This window comes from Palaemon carinicauda, chromosome 19 (genome assembly GCF_036898095.1).
Source record: "Palaemon carinicauda isolate YSFRI2023 chromosome 19, ASM3689809v2, whole genome shotgun sequence".
Taxonomy (NCBI): Eukaryota; Metazoa; Arthropoda; class Malacostraca; order Decapoda; family Palaemonidae; genus Palaemon; species Palaemon carinicauda.
Window position 1 is genome coordinate 30,089,968 of NC_090743.1, and position 19,055 is coordinate 30,109,022.

The window sequence follows — 19,055 nt, forward strand, 5'->3', positions numbered from 1 at the left end:
GAGAGAGAGAGAGAGAGAGAGAGTCACTAAATTATGAGATTAAAAAAAAAACTGTGGATAAGCGTGTTTAATTCTTCTTTCCCATCGATTTCCTTCGTTCATTGATATCTTTACCTGACCTCATTATTATTATAACTAGCTAAGCTACAACCCTAGTTAGAAAAGCAGGATATTATAAGCCCAAGGGCCCCAACTGTGACAATAAGCCAGTGAGGAAAGGAAATAAAGAAACAGATAGAAAGGTGTGCATAAGTGTACCCTCAAGCAAGAGAACCCTTAACTCAAGACACTGGAAGACCATGTAACAGAGGCTATAACACTACCCAAGACTAGAGAACAATGGTTATATTTTGGAGTGTCCTTCTCCTAGAAGATCTGCTTACCATGACTAAAGAGTCTACAGTATCATTAATATTTCCAGTCCCTCCAATGGCTTAACTTTATGACAAGCATCTTTCTCTCTTCATTCCATATGTCGTCAGAAATTAAACCCTTATTAATAGAATTTTGACTAAAATGCACAAATGACGCAAGGGCTTTCCTCGATTATGTGTTTAGATTATTAATTCATCATTTTCTTAAACTAGCTGCTTCAGTCACTCACTATCAAAAAAGGGAAAACAACTCATTTTCGCAGATGTATGACAGAAGGGACAATGAGAAATCCATTTCATATTTTGGTTTGGCTCCTGTAAAGTTATGAATCTACTTGATTATTGATATTTAGGATGTAGACCAATTGGTATTTTTCATTTGCTTTTCGTTACGATTTTCAGTTTCATGTTGTTATTATTATTATTATTATTATTATTATTATTATTATTATTATTATTATTATTATTATTATTATTACTTTCTAAGCTACAACCCTAGTTGGAAAAGCAGAATGCTACAAGCCCAAGGGCTCCAACACGGAAAATAGCCCAGTGAGAAAAGGAAGTAAGGAAACTACAAGAAAAGTAACTAACAATCAAAATAAAGTACCTTTAGAGCAGTAACAGCATAAAAATAAATATTTCACATATAAACTAAAAAAAAAAAAAAAAACTTTAAAAAAAGAGGAAGAGAAATAACATAGAATAGTGTGCCCGAGTGTACCCTCAGGCAAGAGAACTCTAGCCCAAAGACAGTGAAAGACCGTGGTACAGATGCTATGGCACTATCCAAGACCAGAGAGCAATGATTTGATTTTGGAATGTCCTTCTCCTAGAAGAGCTACTTACCATACCTAAAGTCTTTTCTATCCTTTTTATCAATATTTGTAGAATCAGTAATGCTACTCATTCCCGAAAATGTATTTGTAAGTAGCCCTAGCCTTGTCGATCGCCACCAAATTACGAATACTTCCTAATCATTTGATCCCGAGTTTACATTTTATCTTACGAAAGGGCATTAATTGGTGTATGAAATGTTCAAATCGTATTTTTCAGTCATGTACTGAAATTACTTGATTCAGTTCAACAAATCCATGGGATTGATCTTGACTTTAGTGTTGCTTTTAGCTTTGTAAATCATGAAACTCTTGTTTTCAAACTTAAACAGTTCAAGTGCTAACATATGTTTCCTTAGTAATACTATCGAATTTGTAACCAGTAAGTTTCATGAAGAAGTTTTTAAGGGGCACCACAGTAACTTTATGAATATAATCTCTGGTGTCTCTAAGGGTAGTGTTTTGTGTACTTACTTTTCACATTATATACACATCAGCATTATTACCTTTAAAACAAGCTCGCTGCTTATGTAGAGTACTTTATATTACTATCATTGCATCGGCACCCTTTCCTAGGGTGGTGAGTTTTAAAAGAGATCTAGTGTAAAATCAATGTAGATTTCGGGGAAGGAAGTTAAACATTCACAAAACTGAAAGCTTGGTTATTAGTAGGCTTAGGCTTTGAACATACATGTTCCCTGTCCAGAACTTTTCATTGGCAATGTATATTTATCTGAATACAGCTGAATTAAAATTCTTGATTGGTTTCTTGCGAATTCACTTTGAGAAACATAATTTGTGTCTCGTCCTCATTTGCATAAAAATCTGTATATTAGAAAATATTCTAAGATCTTTAGTAACTTTGTTACCTTTTGAATAGTTGTATGTTTTCTATACTGCCGAGTTTTGTATAAGGCTCTTCCTCCTTGGTTTTCAATAGCTGATATGCAGAACAAATTGTTGGACAGAAACTTGAGGTCCATAAAATTCCTTATCTTTGACGTGGATATTAATCTCTTGTATCGTCATTCAATTGCAATCCGATCCTCTCAGCGTATACATAAACTATATAACACAGGGCATGTAGTTAGTTAGCCTATAGGCCTAAAAGTTTTGCACTTCATTTAGTAAAGTTTAGTCTAAACAGTATTCCAGAGGCTTTAATTGGTGGCATGTCATAAGTACAAACTTGGTGCTAACGCTTTTTGGATATGTAGGTTGACACAAGTCTCATTTTATAGTTACTTTAGCTAAGTAAGTAGAATAATTTGTTGTAGCATTGTTACTTCTCTATTTCTCTGCCTCTTTTCCGAACTGGGCTTCTTTTCCTATTGGGGACCCGTGTAGCATTTGGCTTTTCCAGCTAGGTTTGCATCTTAACTTGTAATAAACAATGATAGTTGTAATATTTTTCAATTTACTTGTGCTTATTATGTGATAGAAATGTTTTCAAGACTTTTTCTGGTAGACATAAATGCTTCAGAGTTCTGCAGGACCCACGAGATATGTTTGTCAGGTACATTCTTTAAGCATTTGTATGATAATACAGTGTAGGTCTACTCTATACTCGTCAAATCAACACGATGAGCCAATGTACAGTTGGATACAGGAGTCCCTGGTACACCTTGCTCCAAAGAAGTGCACCCTGTGACACTCTTACTTCACAGCGAGTAGCCAAATAGTTAGTGTAGGGCAGGGTGTTCCAACTGCAGGCCCGCGGGCCATGCGAGGGAATTTTTGTGGCCCTACAACACTGACCTAATTATGCAGTATGATTTAATGTGTCGAAACCTTACTGAACCTAAATAATGATCCCTTCTGAATACTAACAAAATAAAAAAAAAATGATAAATAATGAAATAAAATTAAAATCACACATTTCAGTAGAATTTCAGTACTCTCTCTCTCTCTCTCTCTCTCTCTCTCTCTCTCTCTCTCTCTCTCTCTCTCTCTCTCTCTCTCTCTCTCCATCCAAACCATGCGTTCAATACCAATGTTTATTTTACTTTTGACGGTAGATAGAATAGTAATGATAATAATAATAATAATAATAATAATAATAATAATAATAATAACAAATATAAATGTAACAAGGTTAATGAAAACCCCGTGAATAGAATGGGGATGAAGTCCCTGCTGTTTCGAATAGTTTTCAGCTTGCCTCTGTTTTGCAGTTAAGCACTATTGTTCATAACGTCTTTCCATATTGAGTCAAAGTAAGAAAAGAAAGTGCTCTGATATGAACAGAGCATATGATATGAAGTGGGAAGAAGAATATTGTGTGGCATCAAATATGTACTGTTCTTAAGGAATATGTTCGAAGGCATTGTGAGACATCGCACAAAGAAAAGTATGCTCAATTGCGGGAAAATCACGAAGTGGTATATTGAATATCTTGATGGGCAAACATCAACAGCAAAATCATGGGCTACATAATCTCTGAAAACCACAAACAGCTAGTCTTACTGCTTTATAAGAACTTACTTTTTGCTTATAAAAAATAGAAAATCATTTATGGGTGGAGAATTAATAAAGCAGTGTGCAGTAAAATAGCACAAGAGTTTGCAGAAGAAAATGTACCTGGTAGTAAAAAAATTTGAAAGTGTACTGGATTTAGATGACAGCACTGATGTAAGTGACACAAGTCAGTTACTCGTATTTGCCGGCACCATTGGCGAAGATTTTGTGGTACACGAAGAACTTGTCAAGATGCAGTCATTGAATGATGATAGCAGAGGTTCTGATATATATACGTTTCCCTCATATCCGTGGTCAATGAATATGGAGGGTTTAAAATGTGTTCCTGCATTATAACTGATAGTGCGGAAGCTATGGTTGGAAGTAATGTGGGGTTAGTTGGTATTTTAAAGAAAAATGGAGTGCATTGCATCATACTGCATTGCATTATTCACCAAGAGGCCTTATGATCAAAATATTGCAGATGAATGATGCCATGACAAGTATTGTCAGTATTGTGAACTTAATCAGAGTCGGAAATATTTCCATAGGCATAGAAAATTTATATCATTCCCGGAAAAACTAAACACAGAGTACAGTGACCTGCCACTATATTAGGTGTTAGGGGGCTGAATGCTACTACCATTTCTATAAAATCGGCATATTAGACATTCAGAACAGTGCTAAATTCAGCTACACGATAAAGACTTTCCTTGCTCCCAAGCAATTCTAACAGTATTGACTGCCCACCTGAACGTTCTAAACATGAACCTTCAACAAGGAAAATTACAGAATGTTTCCCAGTTAGTAGGAAATGTTGATTCTCTCCGTAAAATGCTGCAACTAATTTCAGTGAATGCTTAAACAAGAATAATCTAACACACTTCCCTTCTTGTCATGAATTGAACAGAAATAATGGAACATACGCCTCATCTTATTTTTTTGGAAAACTTGACCGGTTATATTGAGAATTTGAGAAAAGATATATATATATATATATATATATATATATATATATATATATATATATATATATATATATATATATATATATATATATATATATATATATATATATATATATATGTGTAGATTTACTTTGATTGTACAGTATTTTGAAGTTAAAAAGGAATAGAACTGTGAAAGGTCCTATTAATTTCTTGTCTCATAATTAGAAATTATTACTAAATACTAGTATCTGAATTGTTTATATATTTTTTTCTCTTTTTGTATATTATGTACTTTAACTATGATTTGAAGTTAAATATTAAGAGAACTATACAGTATAAGCTTTGAATTTTTAATTTTTACTTTATTTTTTTTTTCAGAAAAAAAAATATTCATATACAAATAAGTATGGGGGAAAAAATCTTATGACACGGCATGTAAACTCTTCAAGTGGTAAAAAAAAATCATTTATATAAAAGAAATGAATCCCCTCTCCTAGTTACTGCACCAGGTATTATAATTCTAATATTAATCTTATTATTTGGCCCGTGCCATCAGGGATTTCAGGTAATGTGGCCCTTGGCGTGGAAAAGCCTAGAAAACAAGCTTGTTGCATATGCAGATGATGCTACTCTCTTTGCATCAATTCCATTCCCTGAATGTAGATCTGGGGTTGGTGAATCCCTTAATAGAGATTTAGCTAAAATTAGTGCATGGTGCAAATTATGGGGTATGAAGTTGAATCCTAACAAAACTCAAAGTATGATTCTAAGTAGGTCAAGGACGGTGGCTCCTCAACATCCGGATCTCAGTATTGATAATGTTTCTTTAAATTTGTATGACTCTTTCAAAATTTTAGGTGTGATTCCCGACAGCAAATTTACTTTTGAGAAACATATAAGGTCAGTGTCTTCTTCAATTGCACAAAAAATAGGCATATTGAGAAAGTCTTTCAAGATTTTCGGTGATCAATCTATTCTGAAGAAGTGTTTTAATTCTTTCATTCTACCTTGTTTTGAGTATTGTTCTCCTGTCTGGTGTTCAGCTGCTGATTCTCATCTTAATTTGTTGGACAGAAACTTACGGTCTATTAAATTTCTTATTCCTGATCTAGATATTAATCTCTGGCACCGTCGTTCAATTAGTTCATTATGCATGTTGCATAAGATTTTTCATAACTCTGACCATCCTTTACATTCAGATATCCCTGGACAATTCTATCCTGTTCGTAATACTAGGCAGGCAGTTAATTCTAATAGCCAGGCCTTCTCCATCATGAGGCTTAATACTACGCAGTACTCTAGAAGTTTTATTCCAGCTGTTACCAAGTTGTGGAATGATCTTCCTAATCGGGTAGTTGAATCAGTAGAACTTCAAAAGTTCAAAGTTGGAGCAAATGCTTTTTTGTTGACCAGGCTGACATGAGTCTTTTTATAGTTTATTTAAGACATATTTGTTTTTGATGTAGTTAATAGTTTATATGTGACATGTCTGTTTTGACGTTATTACTTTTTTAGAATGATTTATTGTTAATTTGTTCTCTTCATTTATTTATTTCCTTATTTCCTTTCCTCACTGGGCTATTTTTCTCTGTTGGAGCCCCTGGGCTTATAACATCTTGCTTTTCCAACTAGGGTTGTAGCTTGGATAGTAATAATAATAATAATCCGTGCAGTAAAGGTGTAGCTGGGCGCACTTCAGAGCAAGGTCGTAGCCTACCATGAATTCCTGTGTCCAACTATACACATACCAAATATTCTAGTATTAATAGGTAACCAACGTAACTGAATCAGCATGGGAGTAATCCTATCTCGAAATGCAACACCCCTTTTTAATCTTGCTCCTCTGTTTATTATGTTTTCTACTTCTTAAGTTTTACTTTCCTCATCATCTCCTACGCCTATTGACACAAAGGGCCTCGGTTAGATTTCGCCAGTCGATTTATCTTGTGTTTTTTCATTCAATACTGTACTTCTCCATTTATCGTCTCCTACTTAACGCTTCATAGTCCTCATCCTTGTAGGCCTGGGTCTTCCAACTGTTTTAGTGCCTTGTGGAGTCCAGTTAAAAGTTTAGTGAACTAATCGCTCTTGGGGAGTGCGAAGAGCATGCCCGAACCATCTCCATCTACCCCCCATCATGATCTCATCCACATATGGCACTCGAGTAATCTCTCCTGTAGTTTCATTTCTAATCCCGTCCTGCTATTTACCTCCCAATATTCTTCTGAGGGCTTTGTTCTCAAATCTACTAAATCTGTTGGATATTGTTTCATTGTCATACCATGAATCATGTCCACTCTGTAACGCCGATCTCACTATAGCCTGATTTTTGCATTTATATCATATTTTTATATTTACTTTAGGTAAATATCATTACAATATCATATAGTTTTAATTGTCAAATATAGTAATAACACAGTTGATCATAAGTTTCTCAATGGAGCATTCATCCAGATTTTTTTTTTACAAGCTAAATGTTTTTAAGATAATATCCATTGAATATATTATTAAATATAGTACTGAGGGACAAACATTAGACTAATAACACATTTGAGTCCCGAACTCAACTACTTATCGTCACCAAATTGCCATTAATATTCATTTGAATGAATGAGAGCACCAACCTGCTATGAAATAACCCATAACTTTAGACACAAGTGACATGAGAAGCCCTGTTTAGGCCTAATGCGACAAATTCTAGTAATTTTTGGAAAATATATAGCCTCTCATATGGAAGAAAAGAAAAGTTTGATAAATACTGCATAAGGAATGAAATACAGCGTACCACTTGATTTCAGGATTATGTATATATGTAATAAATTAAATACGTGGCATAGTCTTGGTGATCAGACATTTCTAAATAGTAACTGTTTTTTACTTATTTAAAAAGTACATTATTAATGCTTAAAATATACATGTATATAATTTTGATAATATTTATCTAGTTATATGTAATTGAATAGATAAGAATTTCTTTCTAACAATTTTACTTGTCATTGAGAAATGTTACCAGATGTGACATGTAAACATGGCGAGTGGGGCGGACGTCGTTCCGACTGTTTCTGAAGTAGAATCCAGTGTCGAGGCTCTTACTGTGTTAGAAAATCATGAAAATGGTGAACATGAAAGCATTACTCAAGAAGAACCACCAATTACGCCGATGCAGAATGGTGTTGAAGTCCACTGGGGCTTTACACAGCAGGAGCTCTATCGGATTGCACTGAAATTTTACAAAGGTAGGCCAAAGTGTCCTAGGCATTCATAGCTAAAATTTACTTAAGGTGTTATCTTCATATGGTTAAAGCTATTGCTAAAAAAAATGCATGCTATTCTTTATCAAGCAATCATGATTTCGTTTTGATAACCTGATGCTGCACAAGTCTATTTTACCGGTCGTAGAGAATTAATTGTGGACACCTGCTGGTAAATTTATGAGTCCATAATTGTCAATGTGGGAGCCTTTGTATATCAGTGGCCAGTTCCTACTTTGTGGATTAAAAATGGAGATCAACCAACCTCAACTTTCCCCCCTAACCTAACCTAAAAGCACCCTTACCTACTTTCCTAACGGGGGTGGGGGTGTCCTTGTTTCTGTGGTATAACTTTGCCTGTGTGCTTTATATATGATGAGCAAGTGGAAGCCTTCTGAGATAAGTTTAAGTAAGAGTAAATTTATGTAGTGATACCTATACATTAGTAAGGCTACAATAATTCCAAGAAAATAGGTGATCTTTTTATATTTACAGGGAATTCGAACAATCTTTTTGAAAATATTTGTCAGAAATCCATAGTTTTCAAGTTTTAGACGTGTGAAATGATAAATTATGACTGAATGGGTATGTGGGTAGATCGTTGAGTCACCAAGCCTGCTGCTCGCATAGAAAACTAGAATCCTTCCTATCCGATTTCATCATCGCCCATATTTTATTGTATTCTTGATTATGTTGGTTATTTAACTAACACTAATTATTACCTTATGGTCTTTGATCCGCCGTGGCTCACTACGCTTTTAATTCAATATTTTATTATTTCTCTTTTTTGGTAAGCGGTACTTGTTGTCCTGATGGGCAAGTATTTTGGCAGGCAATAAACTGGTTACCTAACCAACTACATAGCCTCTGCACCATGGTCTTCCACTATCTTGGGTTAGAGTTCTCTTGCTTGAGGGTACACTCTGGCACTATTCTGTCCTATTTCTCTTCCTCTTGTTTTGTTCAAGTTTTTGTAGTTTATAAAGGAAATATTTATTTTAATATTGTCACTGTTCTTAAATTATTTAATTTTCAATATTAAACTTACCCGATAATCATGTAGCTGTCAACTCCGTTGCCCGACAGAATTCTATGGAGGGATACGCCAGCTATCACAATACTAGAAGGGGGTGTATTTACCAGCGCCACCTGTGGCCAGGTACTCAAGTACTTCTTGTTGACACCTCCTCAATTATTCCTCTGTCGTGCTTCCGGCAAGACGTTCTGGGATACGCTTATGTTCTTGGAGTATTTTCACGACTTTGGTGAAGTATTTCTCTTTGATTTCGGCTGTCGCTTTACTGGAAACTTCTATATTAGCTTAGTTAGCTTTTGGAATTAATTTGATTAATTATGGTGACGAAGAGAGTATGAACTCTCGTTCACCTTTCAATGGCCGACCCTTCCCTTAGACGGAAGTGTTGGTGTCTAAGAGAGTATAGACTCTCTTTCTTAATTTTGCTTAACAAAAGTTATAGATTTATTTTATATCTCTCCGCCTCTTATAGGCCTCTTCGATTAACTTCCTTTTATTATAAACTTATTAAAATTAATTTTTATATTTGTTTATATTCGACCTTCCTAATAGTAGGCGGTCTTTTCTTGGTACCGAAGTTAATTAACATTGAGCCCGTCATTTCGGTTTTACCTGTTAACATATTATGCTATTTCCGCCACAGAGTTTGAAAGAATTTCTTTGATAGTCTCGTACTGTTTTCAAAGTTGAACTAACGTTTTGTTTTGTCTCTGCAGTTGTTGACGTTCAGAACGTTCAACTTGCACTCTATCGTTACGATAGAGAAAGAATGTTCACGGTTTCACGTTGCAGTAAGAGTAACCGTGTCTAGCGTTTTGTTCATTCTTTCTTAACTTAATGGTTTTGATCCTAATAAAGGAACTTTTCAGTTTTTTCCTTTAACAATAATATGTTTTAACGATATATATGATTGGGCTCTTCTCTCAGGTTCTAAGTCAAGAGAGAGAGAGAGATAGAGACGGAGGGAGAAAGAGGATAAACGTTTCATTCAAGCCTGCCAGGCGTACGAGTAACGTCGTTATCGTTTTTACTCTTCTCCCTAGTCTCTTTAGGGGAAGAAACTAAACGTTTCTAGAGTGATCTAGTGTTTAGTCTCTTTCCAGCCACTGAATTATCTTTCATTAGATTTTTCTGTTACATTGTAATTCTGTTTTCGCAATTACTAACTTTTGAGAAAGGATAGAATTGCGTGTTTCAGGTACAAACCACTTAAAGTTTCGAGTTCAGTGAAATAAGTGCAAACAGAAATCAAAGTGATAAGTGATTAGCGCAAATTATGTCAGTGTTGTGCGTGAGGGTACTTTTGTGCGCGCCAGTCGTCCTCCCAGTCCGGGACCTCTTGCAAGCTCCCAAGCCCAGGGGAGAAGCAATGTCGAAGGGCATAAGGGTTCAGCAGGCCTTGATCGGCGCACAGAAGTATCCTCGGTGGTTGTGGGCGTGTCTTACCGAGACCGTCACTCCCACCCGCAGACGATTGAGCCCTTATTTTGCTCGTCTGCAGAAGAGATTTAGGGGAGAAAATAAAGGCAGAGTAACGCTGGTCTCAGGTCTCAAGACCTCTTAAACGTAAAGTCCAGACCTATGCCAGACGTACGAAGTTAAAGTTCAACAACCCGGATTCAGTCATTGGGTTAGCTCTGACTCTCCTCAGTCATCAGTTGAATACACTCCGCCTAAGAGGAGTAAGGTTCTGCCGCAACAGATCTCTGCTGTTAAGGCTTTACCTCAGCAGACCTTAGTGTCTGCCGACCCCAAGTTGACTCTACTGCAGTCCATGCAGTCACAACTTTCGGTCTTGATGCGTGAGTGTCGGGCTGAGAGTGTTGCGCCTCCGCCTCCGCCTACACTCCCCCCGCCTATGCTCGCTCCGCCTGATCGCAGTACCACCTGCCAGGCGTACGATGTTGTGGACTCTACTACAGTCCATGCAAGCACAGCTTTCGGACTTGATGCGTGAGTGTCGGGCTGAGAGTGTTGCTCCTCCGCCTCCGCCTACACTCCCTCCACCTACACTCGCTCCGCCTGATCGCAGTACCACCTGCCAGGCGTACGATGTTGTGGACTCTGCTACAGTCCATGCAAGCACAGCTTTCGGACTTAATGCGTGAGTGTCGGGCTGAGAGTGTTGCTCCTCCGCCTCCGCCTACACTCCCTCCGCCTACGCTCGCTCCGCCTGATCGCAGTACCACCTGCCAGGCGTACGATGTTGAGCCACGTGCTGAGTTTGCTGTTCCCTGTGGTGTTCAGCCTCCGCCTTCCTTAAGGCAACCTTTACAATGGGATCAGGAGGATTATACCTCTCTTCCTCCGCCTCCACTTGCTGCTCCACCAGTGATGCACACTCGGTTGAGGTACAACAACCTCTCCCGTCCATGAGTCAGTCTCCTCAGCTCTCGCTGCAGCGAGCTCAACCCTCCACAAGGCAAGCACCACAACACCTTAGCCTTGCGCCTCAGGAGCCTCAGCTTGCGAGACATTTACCTTGTTCTGCGCAGCCTCTTCCTCATCGCGCTCCGCTCACACCACAGGAACTGGAACTTGCTACTCCGCTTCCGCCAACCGCTCAGCAAGCGCAACCCTTGGGTTCAACCACTCATGCTAGGAGTCAGCCTCCTCCACCCATGCGCCTTCCTTCTGCTTGTCTTTTATTCAGCCTTTGCAGACTGAGCCTCAGGTGTTCCCTCAACAGAGTCTTGAAGAGGAAACCACAACTATTGTTGTTCCAGCTCGTTCTGACTCTGCTGTTCAGCATACCTTACCTCCATTTTCAAACCATGGCAAAAATATGAATCATGAGTTATGAATGTAAGGTAATCATTATGTTGTTTTTTAAACCCCATGCAAGCATACATAAAGCACTCTAGCACTGGTCATGGAATTTCTGAGAAATGTTAAACGCCATGCACACGCTCTGCTTTCCTTACAGCAGGCTCTGCTTACAGCAGGCTCTGCTTACTACATGCTCTGCATACAGCATGCTCTGCATACAGCATGCTCTGCATACAACATGCTCTGCATACAGCATGCTCTGCATTCAGCATGCTCTGCATACAACATGCTCTGCATACAGCATGCTCTGCATTCAGCATGCTCTGCATACAACATGCTCTACATACAGCATGCTCTGCATACAGCATACTCTGCATACATCATGCTCTGCATACCTTACCGCATGCTTCTCAGTCACACATCTTGGGTTGTTGCCAACTCACTAGACTGTCAAGCAGTTTCATAACGTTGCCTTCTAGTCTGCTGCTTTTGCACCAGTGAACCCTCACTCAGAGAACTTAGCTTTTCTAGGATAAGGTCCCTGTAGATGAGAAAGTTCTTTTCTCCCTCCTTCTGATATTTCCTTGAGGACTCTGTCATTTGGAGGGAGCCTTTAGCTGCATAACCTCTTATGGACTTTTATTTAAGCATAACATGCTTCCAGGGAAGGTAATGGTTCCACTTCAGTCGCTAATCCCGTCTGTTACCACACCTGCTCCCATAGACCTTGAGCTGTGTTGCATTACATGCAGTCCAAGCTTAGTCCTTGTTAGAGGATTTTTTGTTTACGGAGTCAATGTGTCACGGGGAAGACGTTCAACAACCAACAGAAGTGACTTGTTGTGACGCAGTGCGGCAACCTCAGCAACCCGTTAAGGAGTTGTCTGTACGACCCAGACAGTCTTGACAGATTCGGGTTGTCACTGTACTTCCTCGCTTGCCCATGATTGACAGTTCACAGACTGTGCAGCAGTATCATGATCTTGTGTCCGGCTCCGTCAGACGACTGGCTTTTAAGAGCTCCCACAAGTCGTCGCTGTCTGGAGATTTTCAAATGGACTATGGATCTGACCAAGGAACTGGGCCTCCTGGTCAATTTTGAGGAGTCTCAGCTCGTTCCATCCCAGACCATTGTCTCCTTGGGTATGGATCTTCAGAGTCGAGCTTTTCGGACTTTTCCGTCGGCCCCAAGGATCTTCCAAGCCCTAGAATGCATCCAGAGCATGCTGAGAAGGAACCGATGCTCAGTCAGGTAGTGGATGAGTCTAACAGGGACACTTTCATCGCTGGCCCTGTTCATCGTGTTAGGGAGACTCCACCTCCCCCCCCTTCAGTATCATCTAGCTGCTCACTGGATAAAGGACATGACGCTAGAGACGGTCTCAGTTCCTATTTCCGAAGAGAGGAGGTCTTCTCTCGCGTGGTGTAAGAACAGCTTTCTTCTCAAGGAAGGCTACCTTTGGCTGTTCAGAAACACGACCGCCGTCTCCTCTCGGACGCATCAGACACGGGCTGGGGTGCGACTTTGGACGGACAAGAATGCTCGGGAACATGGAATCAGGAGCAAAGGACACTTCACATCATTTGCAAGAAGTTGTTGGCGGTTATTCTGGCCTTGATAAACTTCAAGTCCCTCCAGCTTAACAAAGTGGTGGAGGTGGACTCTGACAACACCACAGCCCTGGCTTACATCTTCAAGCAGGGAGGGACTCTTTCGTGGAAGTTGTTCTAGATCGCAAGGGACCTACTCATCTGGTCTTTAGATCAAAAGCTAACTGGTAACGAGGTTCATTCAGGGCGGTATGAATGTCATGGCAGATCACCTCAGACGGAAGGGTCAGGTCATCCCCACAGAGTGGACCCTTCTCAAGAATGTTTGCAACAGACTTTGGGCCCTGTGGGGTCAGCCAACCATAGATCTGTTCACTACCTCGATAACCTAGAGACTCCTGTTGTATTGTTCTCCGATTCCAGACCCAGCAGCAGTTCACGTGGATGCTTTTCTGCTGGATTGGTTCCATCTCGACCTGTATGCATTCCCGCCGTTCAAGATTGTCAACAGAGTACTTCAGAAGTTCTCCTCTCACTAAGGGACACGGCTGACGTTGGTTGGCTCCGCTCTGGTCCGCGAGAGAATGGTTCTTAGAGGTACTGCAATGGCTGGTCGACATTTCCAGGACTCTTCCTCTAGGAGTGAACCTTCTAAGTCTACCTCACGTAAAGAAGGTACACCCAATCCTCCACGCTCTTCGTCTGACTGCCTTCAGACTTTCGAAAGACTCTCAAGAGCTAGGGGCTTTTCGAAGGAGGCAGCCAGAGCGATTGCCAAAGCAAGGAGAACATCCACTTTCAGAATCTATCAGTCTCAAGGGGAAGTCTTCCGTAGCTGGTACAAGACCAATGCAGTTTCCTCAACCAGTACCACTGTAACCCAGATTGCTGACTTCCTGTTATATCTAAGGAAAGTAAGATCCCTTTCAGCTCCTACGATCAAGGGTTACAGAAGTATGTTGGCAGCGGTTTTCCGCCACAGAGGCTTGGATCTTTCCACCAACAAAGATCTACAGGACCTCCCTAGGTCTTTTGAGACCTCAAAGGAACGTCGGTTGTCCACTCCAGGCTGGAATCTAGACGTGGTCCTAAGGTTCCTTATGTCATCAAGATTTGAACCTCTCCAATCAGCCTCTTTTTAGGACCTCACATTAAAAACTCTTTTCCTCGTGTGCTTGACAACAGCTAAAAGAGTAAGTGAGATCCACGCCTTCAGCAGGATCATTGTTTTCACATCTGAAACGGCTACATGTTCCTTGCAGCTCGGTTTTTGCTAAACGAGCTTCCTTCACGTCCTTGGCCTAAGTCGTTCGAGATCCCAAGCCTGTCCAACTTGGTGGGGAATGATCTGAAGAGAGTACTTTGCCCAGTTAGAGCTCTTAGGTACTATCTAAAAAGGTCTTAACCTTTACAAGGACAATCAGAAGCCTTATAGTGTGCTATCAAGAAACCTTCTTTTCCAAGTTCTAAGAACTCAGTTTCTTACTATTCAGGCTTCTGATTAGAGAAACACATTCTCATCTGAAGGAAGAAGACCTTGCTTTGCTGAAGGTAAGGACACATGAAGTGGGAGCTGTGGCTACTTCAGTGGCCTTCAAACAGAACCATTCTCTGCAGAGTGTTATGGATGCAACCTATTGGAGAAGCAATTCAGTGTTCGCATCATTCTATCTCAAAGATGTCCAGTCTCTTTACGAGTACTGCTACACCCTGGGACCATTCGTAGCAACGAATGCAGTAGTAGGCGAGGGCTCAGCCACTACATTCCCATAATCCCATAACCTTTTAACCTTTCTCTTGAATACTTTTTATGGGTTGTACGGTCGGCTAAGAAGCCTTCCACATCCTTGTTGATTTGGCGGGTGGTCAATTCTTTCTTGAGAAGCGCCGAGGTTAAAGGTTGTGATGAGGTCCTTTAGTATGGGTTGCAGCCCTGTATACTTTAGCACCTTTGAGTTGATTCAGCCTCCCAAGAGGAACGCTGCGCTCAGTAAGGAAGACGATCTTATTAAAGGCAGAGTAACGGTTCAAGTCGACTTCCTTACCAGGTACTTATTATTTCATTGTTATTGTGGATAACTGATTATATGAAATACGGGATACTTAGCTATCCTTTAGTCTTGTACACTGGTTTTTCACCCACCCCCCTGGGTGTGAATCAGCTACATGATTATCGGGTAAGTTTAATATTGAAAAATGTTATTTTTATTAGTAAAATAAATTTTTGAATATACTTACCCGATAATCATGATTTAATCGACCCTCCCTTCCTCCCCATAGAGAACCAGTGGACCGAGGAATAATTGAGGAGGTGTCAACAAGAAGTACTTGAGTACCTGGCCACAGGTGGCGCTGGTAAATACACCCCCTTCTAGTATTGTGATAGCTGGCGTATCCCTCCATAGAATTCTGTCGGGCAACGGAGTTGACAGCTACATGATTATCGGGTAAGTATATTCAAAAATTTATTTTACTAATAAAAATAACATTTTTCCTTGTTACCTTTCCTCACTGAGCTATTTTCCCTACTGGAGACCCTTGGGCTTATAGGATCCTGCTTTTCCAACTAGGGTAGCAGCTTGGCAAGTAATAATGATATTAACCACTGAAGCTACGTGTGCAGTTCGAGTCTCTAGCCTTCCGCTCACATAGTTTTAAGGTTTAAAGCTTCCGAATGAATAGCAGAGTCAAAGGACGGGACAATGTACATATGTTAAACGCCAAAATTCTCTTTCAATTAAGTTAGGATCAGCGAGAGCCAGGCAATGGCTACTGATGACATCACCCATGTAGTGCTGAGATCTTTCTTACAGTAAGCTAAGGACAAGACACTCATAGGGGGTGCAGTCCCCAAGTAGGTAAGGTTATAAGTCCAAGATTAGGTTAGGTCGTGAAATTGTTTTATTCCATTTCAAAATAGGGTTTTGCAGTTGTAATTTCTAGAATTTTAGAAAATCTGTTGTAACTTTTAGCATTTAAAAAAAATCTATAAACTGAAAAACATGGATTTCTACCAAATAATTTCATTAGAATCAGTCACATTACCTATAAAATACACCAAGAAATCCTCTTATTTTCTTCAATGAATATACTGTATTGTGCTATGCTGTTTTATAATCTTACGGGCTTCTAACCTAACCTGTACCGTGATTGATTATGTTGAAAACGCTCTCCATTCAGTTTATAGATATTGTTGCTCATGTGAAATTGAAATCACTCATACAAACCCTACGCTACTTATTAGGGATCATACTTTCAGCGAAACTGTAAAGTACCATAAAACTTTTAGCAAGATGGAACTACCCCATTGCTAGTTAGCCGGCCACCCAGCTTTTAGTCACTTTTTTTTTCTTTGACTCGGTGAGAGTAGACGTAAGTCTCTCTCTGTAATTGTTTTTCTAGCAACACTACCTCTTCTCCTTCTTTCAAATGCTACAGTGTAGGAATAATAGAAGCCTTAGACTGGGTGCCTTCGGGCATTCCAGTCAGAGGGCGATCCCTTCGGGGTGACCCCAGAAACGAGCATCGGCCACGTTTCGTAGGCAGCGCTTCATGCTGACCTCCAACATGAACAATGCTTGTTGATGGGAAGCAGAGAATACTGCCCAGGGGTTGGTTTTTTCCCCTTCCGAGGGAAAGCCCCGCCACATGCCTCTGTTTGGTATTCTTCTTGCTTGCAGGGAGAATTGCCGACAATGGCAACATTCCTTCGGAGGTTCTGGCCTGACGGAAATTGGATTCGTTCATTTCCTGCCCTTCGTCGGGTAACTCCTTTGTGGGAAGCCCAGAGAACAAGCTTCAATTTGAGATAGAGCTTGTTGAAAGGAAGCAGAGAGGGCTGCCCATAGGTTCACCTCCAGGTGTTGAAATTTTCCCTTCCCAGTGAAAATCCCTGTACCAGCCACTGTTCAGCAGTCTTTCTACTTGTGAAGAGAACTACCGACAGCAGCAACAGGGGTTTGTCGTTTTTTCCCGTCTCGGGAGATACTTTCTTCACCTATTCTGTTTTCCTTCCTCCAGTGGCAATTAGATTCGTCCAATTGCTGCTCTTCCTCTTCGAGAGCATCGTTCGCACCAACCTGGGATTGTCACTCGCCGTTCGCCAGCTTGATCGTTGCTCTCCAAGCCATTCACCGGCTCGCCATTCATTGATCCCAGTTTGCTGATCGCCATCTACAGATCTTCGTTCGTCGATCGCTGTTCGCCCATCTGTCATTCGCCGATCGCTAGCTCGCCAACCTCTGATCTGCCAGCCTGCCGTTCACCATTTTCCGATCGCCAGCTTGCCTTTCACCGATTCGCCAGCTCACCGAGTGCTGTTTGCCAGCGCACCATTTGCCTGCGCACCGTTTGCCTGCTTGCTGTTCGCCAGATCACAGCTCACCATTTGCCATCTATCCAATCGTTGTCAATCCCCAGCCACCGAGCGCTGTTTGCCAGCTCACCGTTCGCTGATCTCTGTTTGCCGATCGCCATTCGCCAACTCGTTATTCGCTGATCTCCAACTTTCGCCAATTCGCTGAGTGCCGCTCATCAGCTCACCGATCGACGATCGCCAGCTTGTTGTTCGTCAGCTCACCATTTCGCTTGCTCACAGTTCACTTGCTTGTTGTTTGCTGTTCGCCGATTCGTGATCGTCACTAGACTCGAGATCGTCACTAGTCAGTCTCCTTTGGGTTACTGTTAATACCAGCGTACACTTTTACCCCTTACGTTTTTCCTCTGGATACTTTGCCTTCCCGGGGCAAAAGTCATTTCCATGACGATCTATCTCGACTGAGATCTGTACTGCATTGAAGCTTTTGTTTTTCATGATTCTATCTTACTCTTCAGAGTGTACTCTCATCTTGACGACATAGATCGTCTTCACCCCTATCTCTTTGGTTGCCACTGCTTCTTCAGTAGCCCTCCCACCTGGAATTGAAGGTGTTTGGCAAGGGTTTCCTTCTTGGAACCTAACCCAGCATTCTCCATCGACGACCAGGGTATTGCACAAGGCCTACCTTGGCGCTTATACTACTCACGCCTCTTGGGTTTTGGTTCTTCACAAACAGAGTTTCTTCGGTTCCCTAGGTTTTCATCTCCTCCTAACTTTGAAGAACCCACATACATGGGGCCAGGCTCCTTCATTGACTGCAACAAGCTTGCCGACGCTCATGAACGTTCGTTCTTCATTTAAACTTCATCCTACTACTAAATGGCTTATAGGCCTATGCCATGTTCCACTAGGATGAGGTTGCTGTTTTGGCTGCCCCCTCCTCCCTCACTTCAATTGAGTTATGAATTCCTTACAAGCCGATTCTGGATGGATCGGACCTGCGTTAGTTGTGCAAAAACCGGCAGCGAATCAGATCTCAGATGCCGTTGTCGAGACAAATTCCTTGATTCTGCTCCTCTGCCTGTTTCGGGAGACATAACCCCATGGGGTTACTCTCTCTTTTTCATTCCCACGGTTATAGGGGATTGAAATCAGTGTTCTATAAAGCGACAGCTATAGCAACTTAGATGCTAAGATTTTCCATATGCATCAGAGGATCCGCTTAATCCTTGGGTGAGTGACCTGGGAACACCAGAGCTTGTCAGCATCTGGCGTGCGCCAGGTCTCAGTTGGCCTATGCTCTCCGGAGCTTTGTGTGAGCATCTTCAGCCTCCATCCACGGAATCCTTTCCCGGAGAGACATATTCGTCCATCCCTCACTGGACTCGGTTAGTTCATTAATCCTCTGACAAAGACTCTTCTGTTGCCGGATCTCTTCCTTCAGCCGAGCTATGTTGATAGGGATAGCTTCCTTTCTCGTCCCCGAGTGAATCATAGATGGTTATGATACTTG

The 19,055-nt window shown here is 40.9% G+C and overlaps 1 protein-coding gene across 1 annotated transcript in view; it reads left to right on the forward strand.

Moving 5' to 3' along the window:
* Nucleotides 1–7,632: 7,632 nt before the first annotated feature.
* Nucleotides 7,633–19,055, forward strand: part of LOC137658554 (Golgi resident protein GCP60) — a 54,755-nt gene continuing 43,332 nt past the window's right edge. The window contains exon 1 of the mRNA XM_068393439.1: nt 7,633–7,853. Within this exon, the coding sequence (XP_068249540.1) occupies nt 7,646–7,853 (208 nt within the window). The 5' untranslated portion in view covers nt 7,633–7,645. The remainder of the gene's footprint in view (nt 7,854–19,055) is intronic.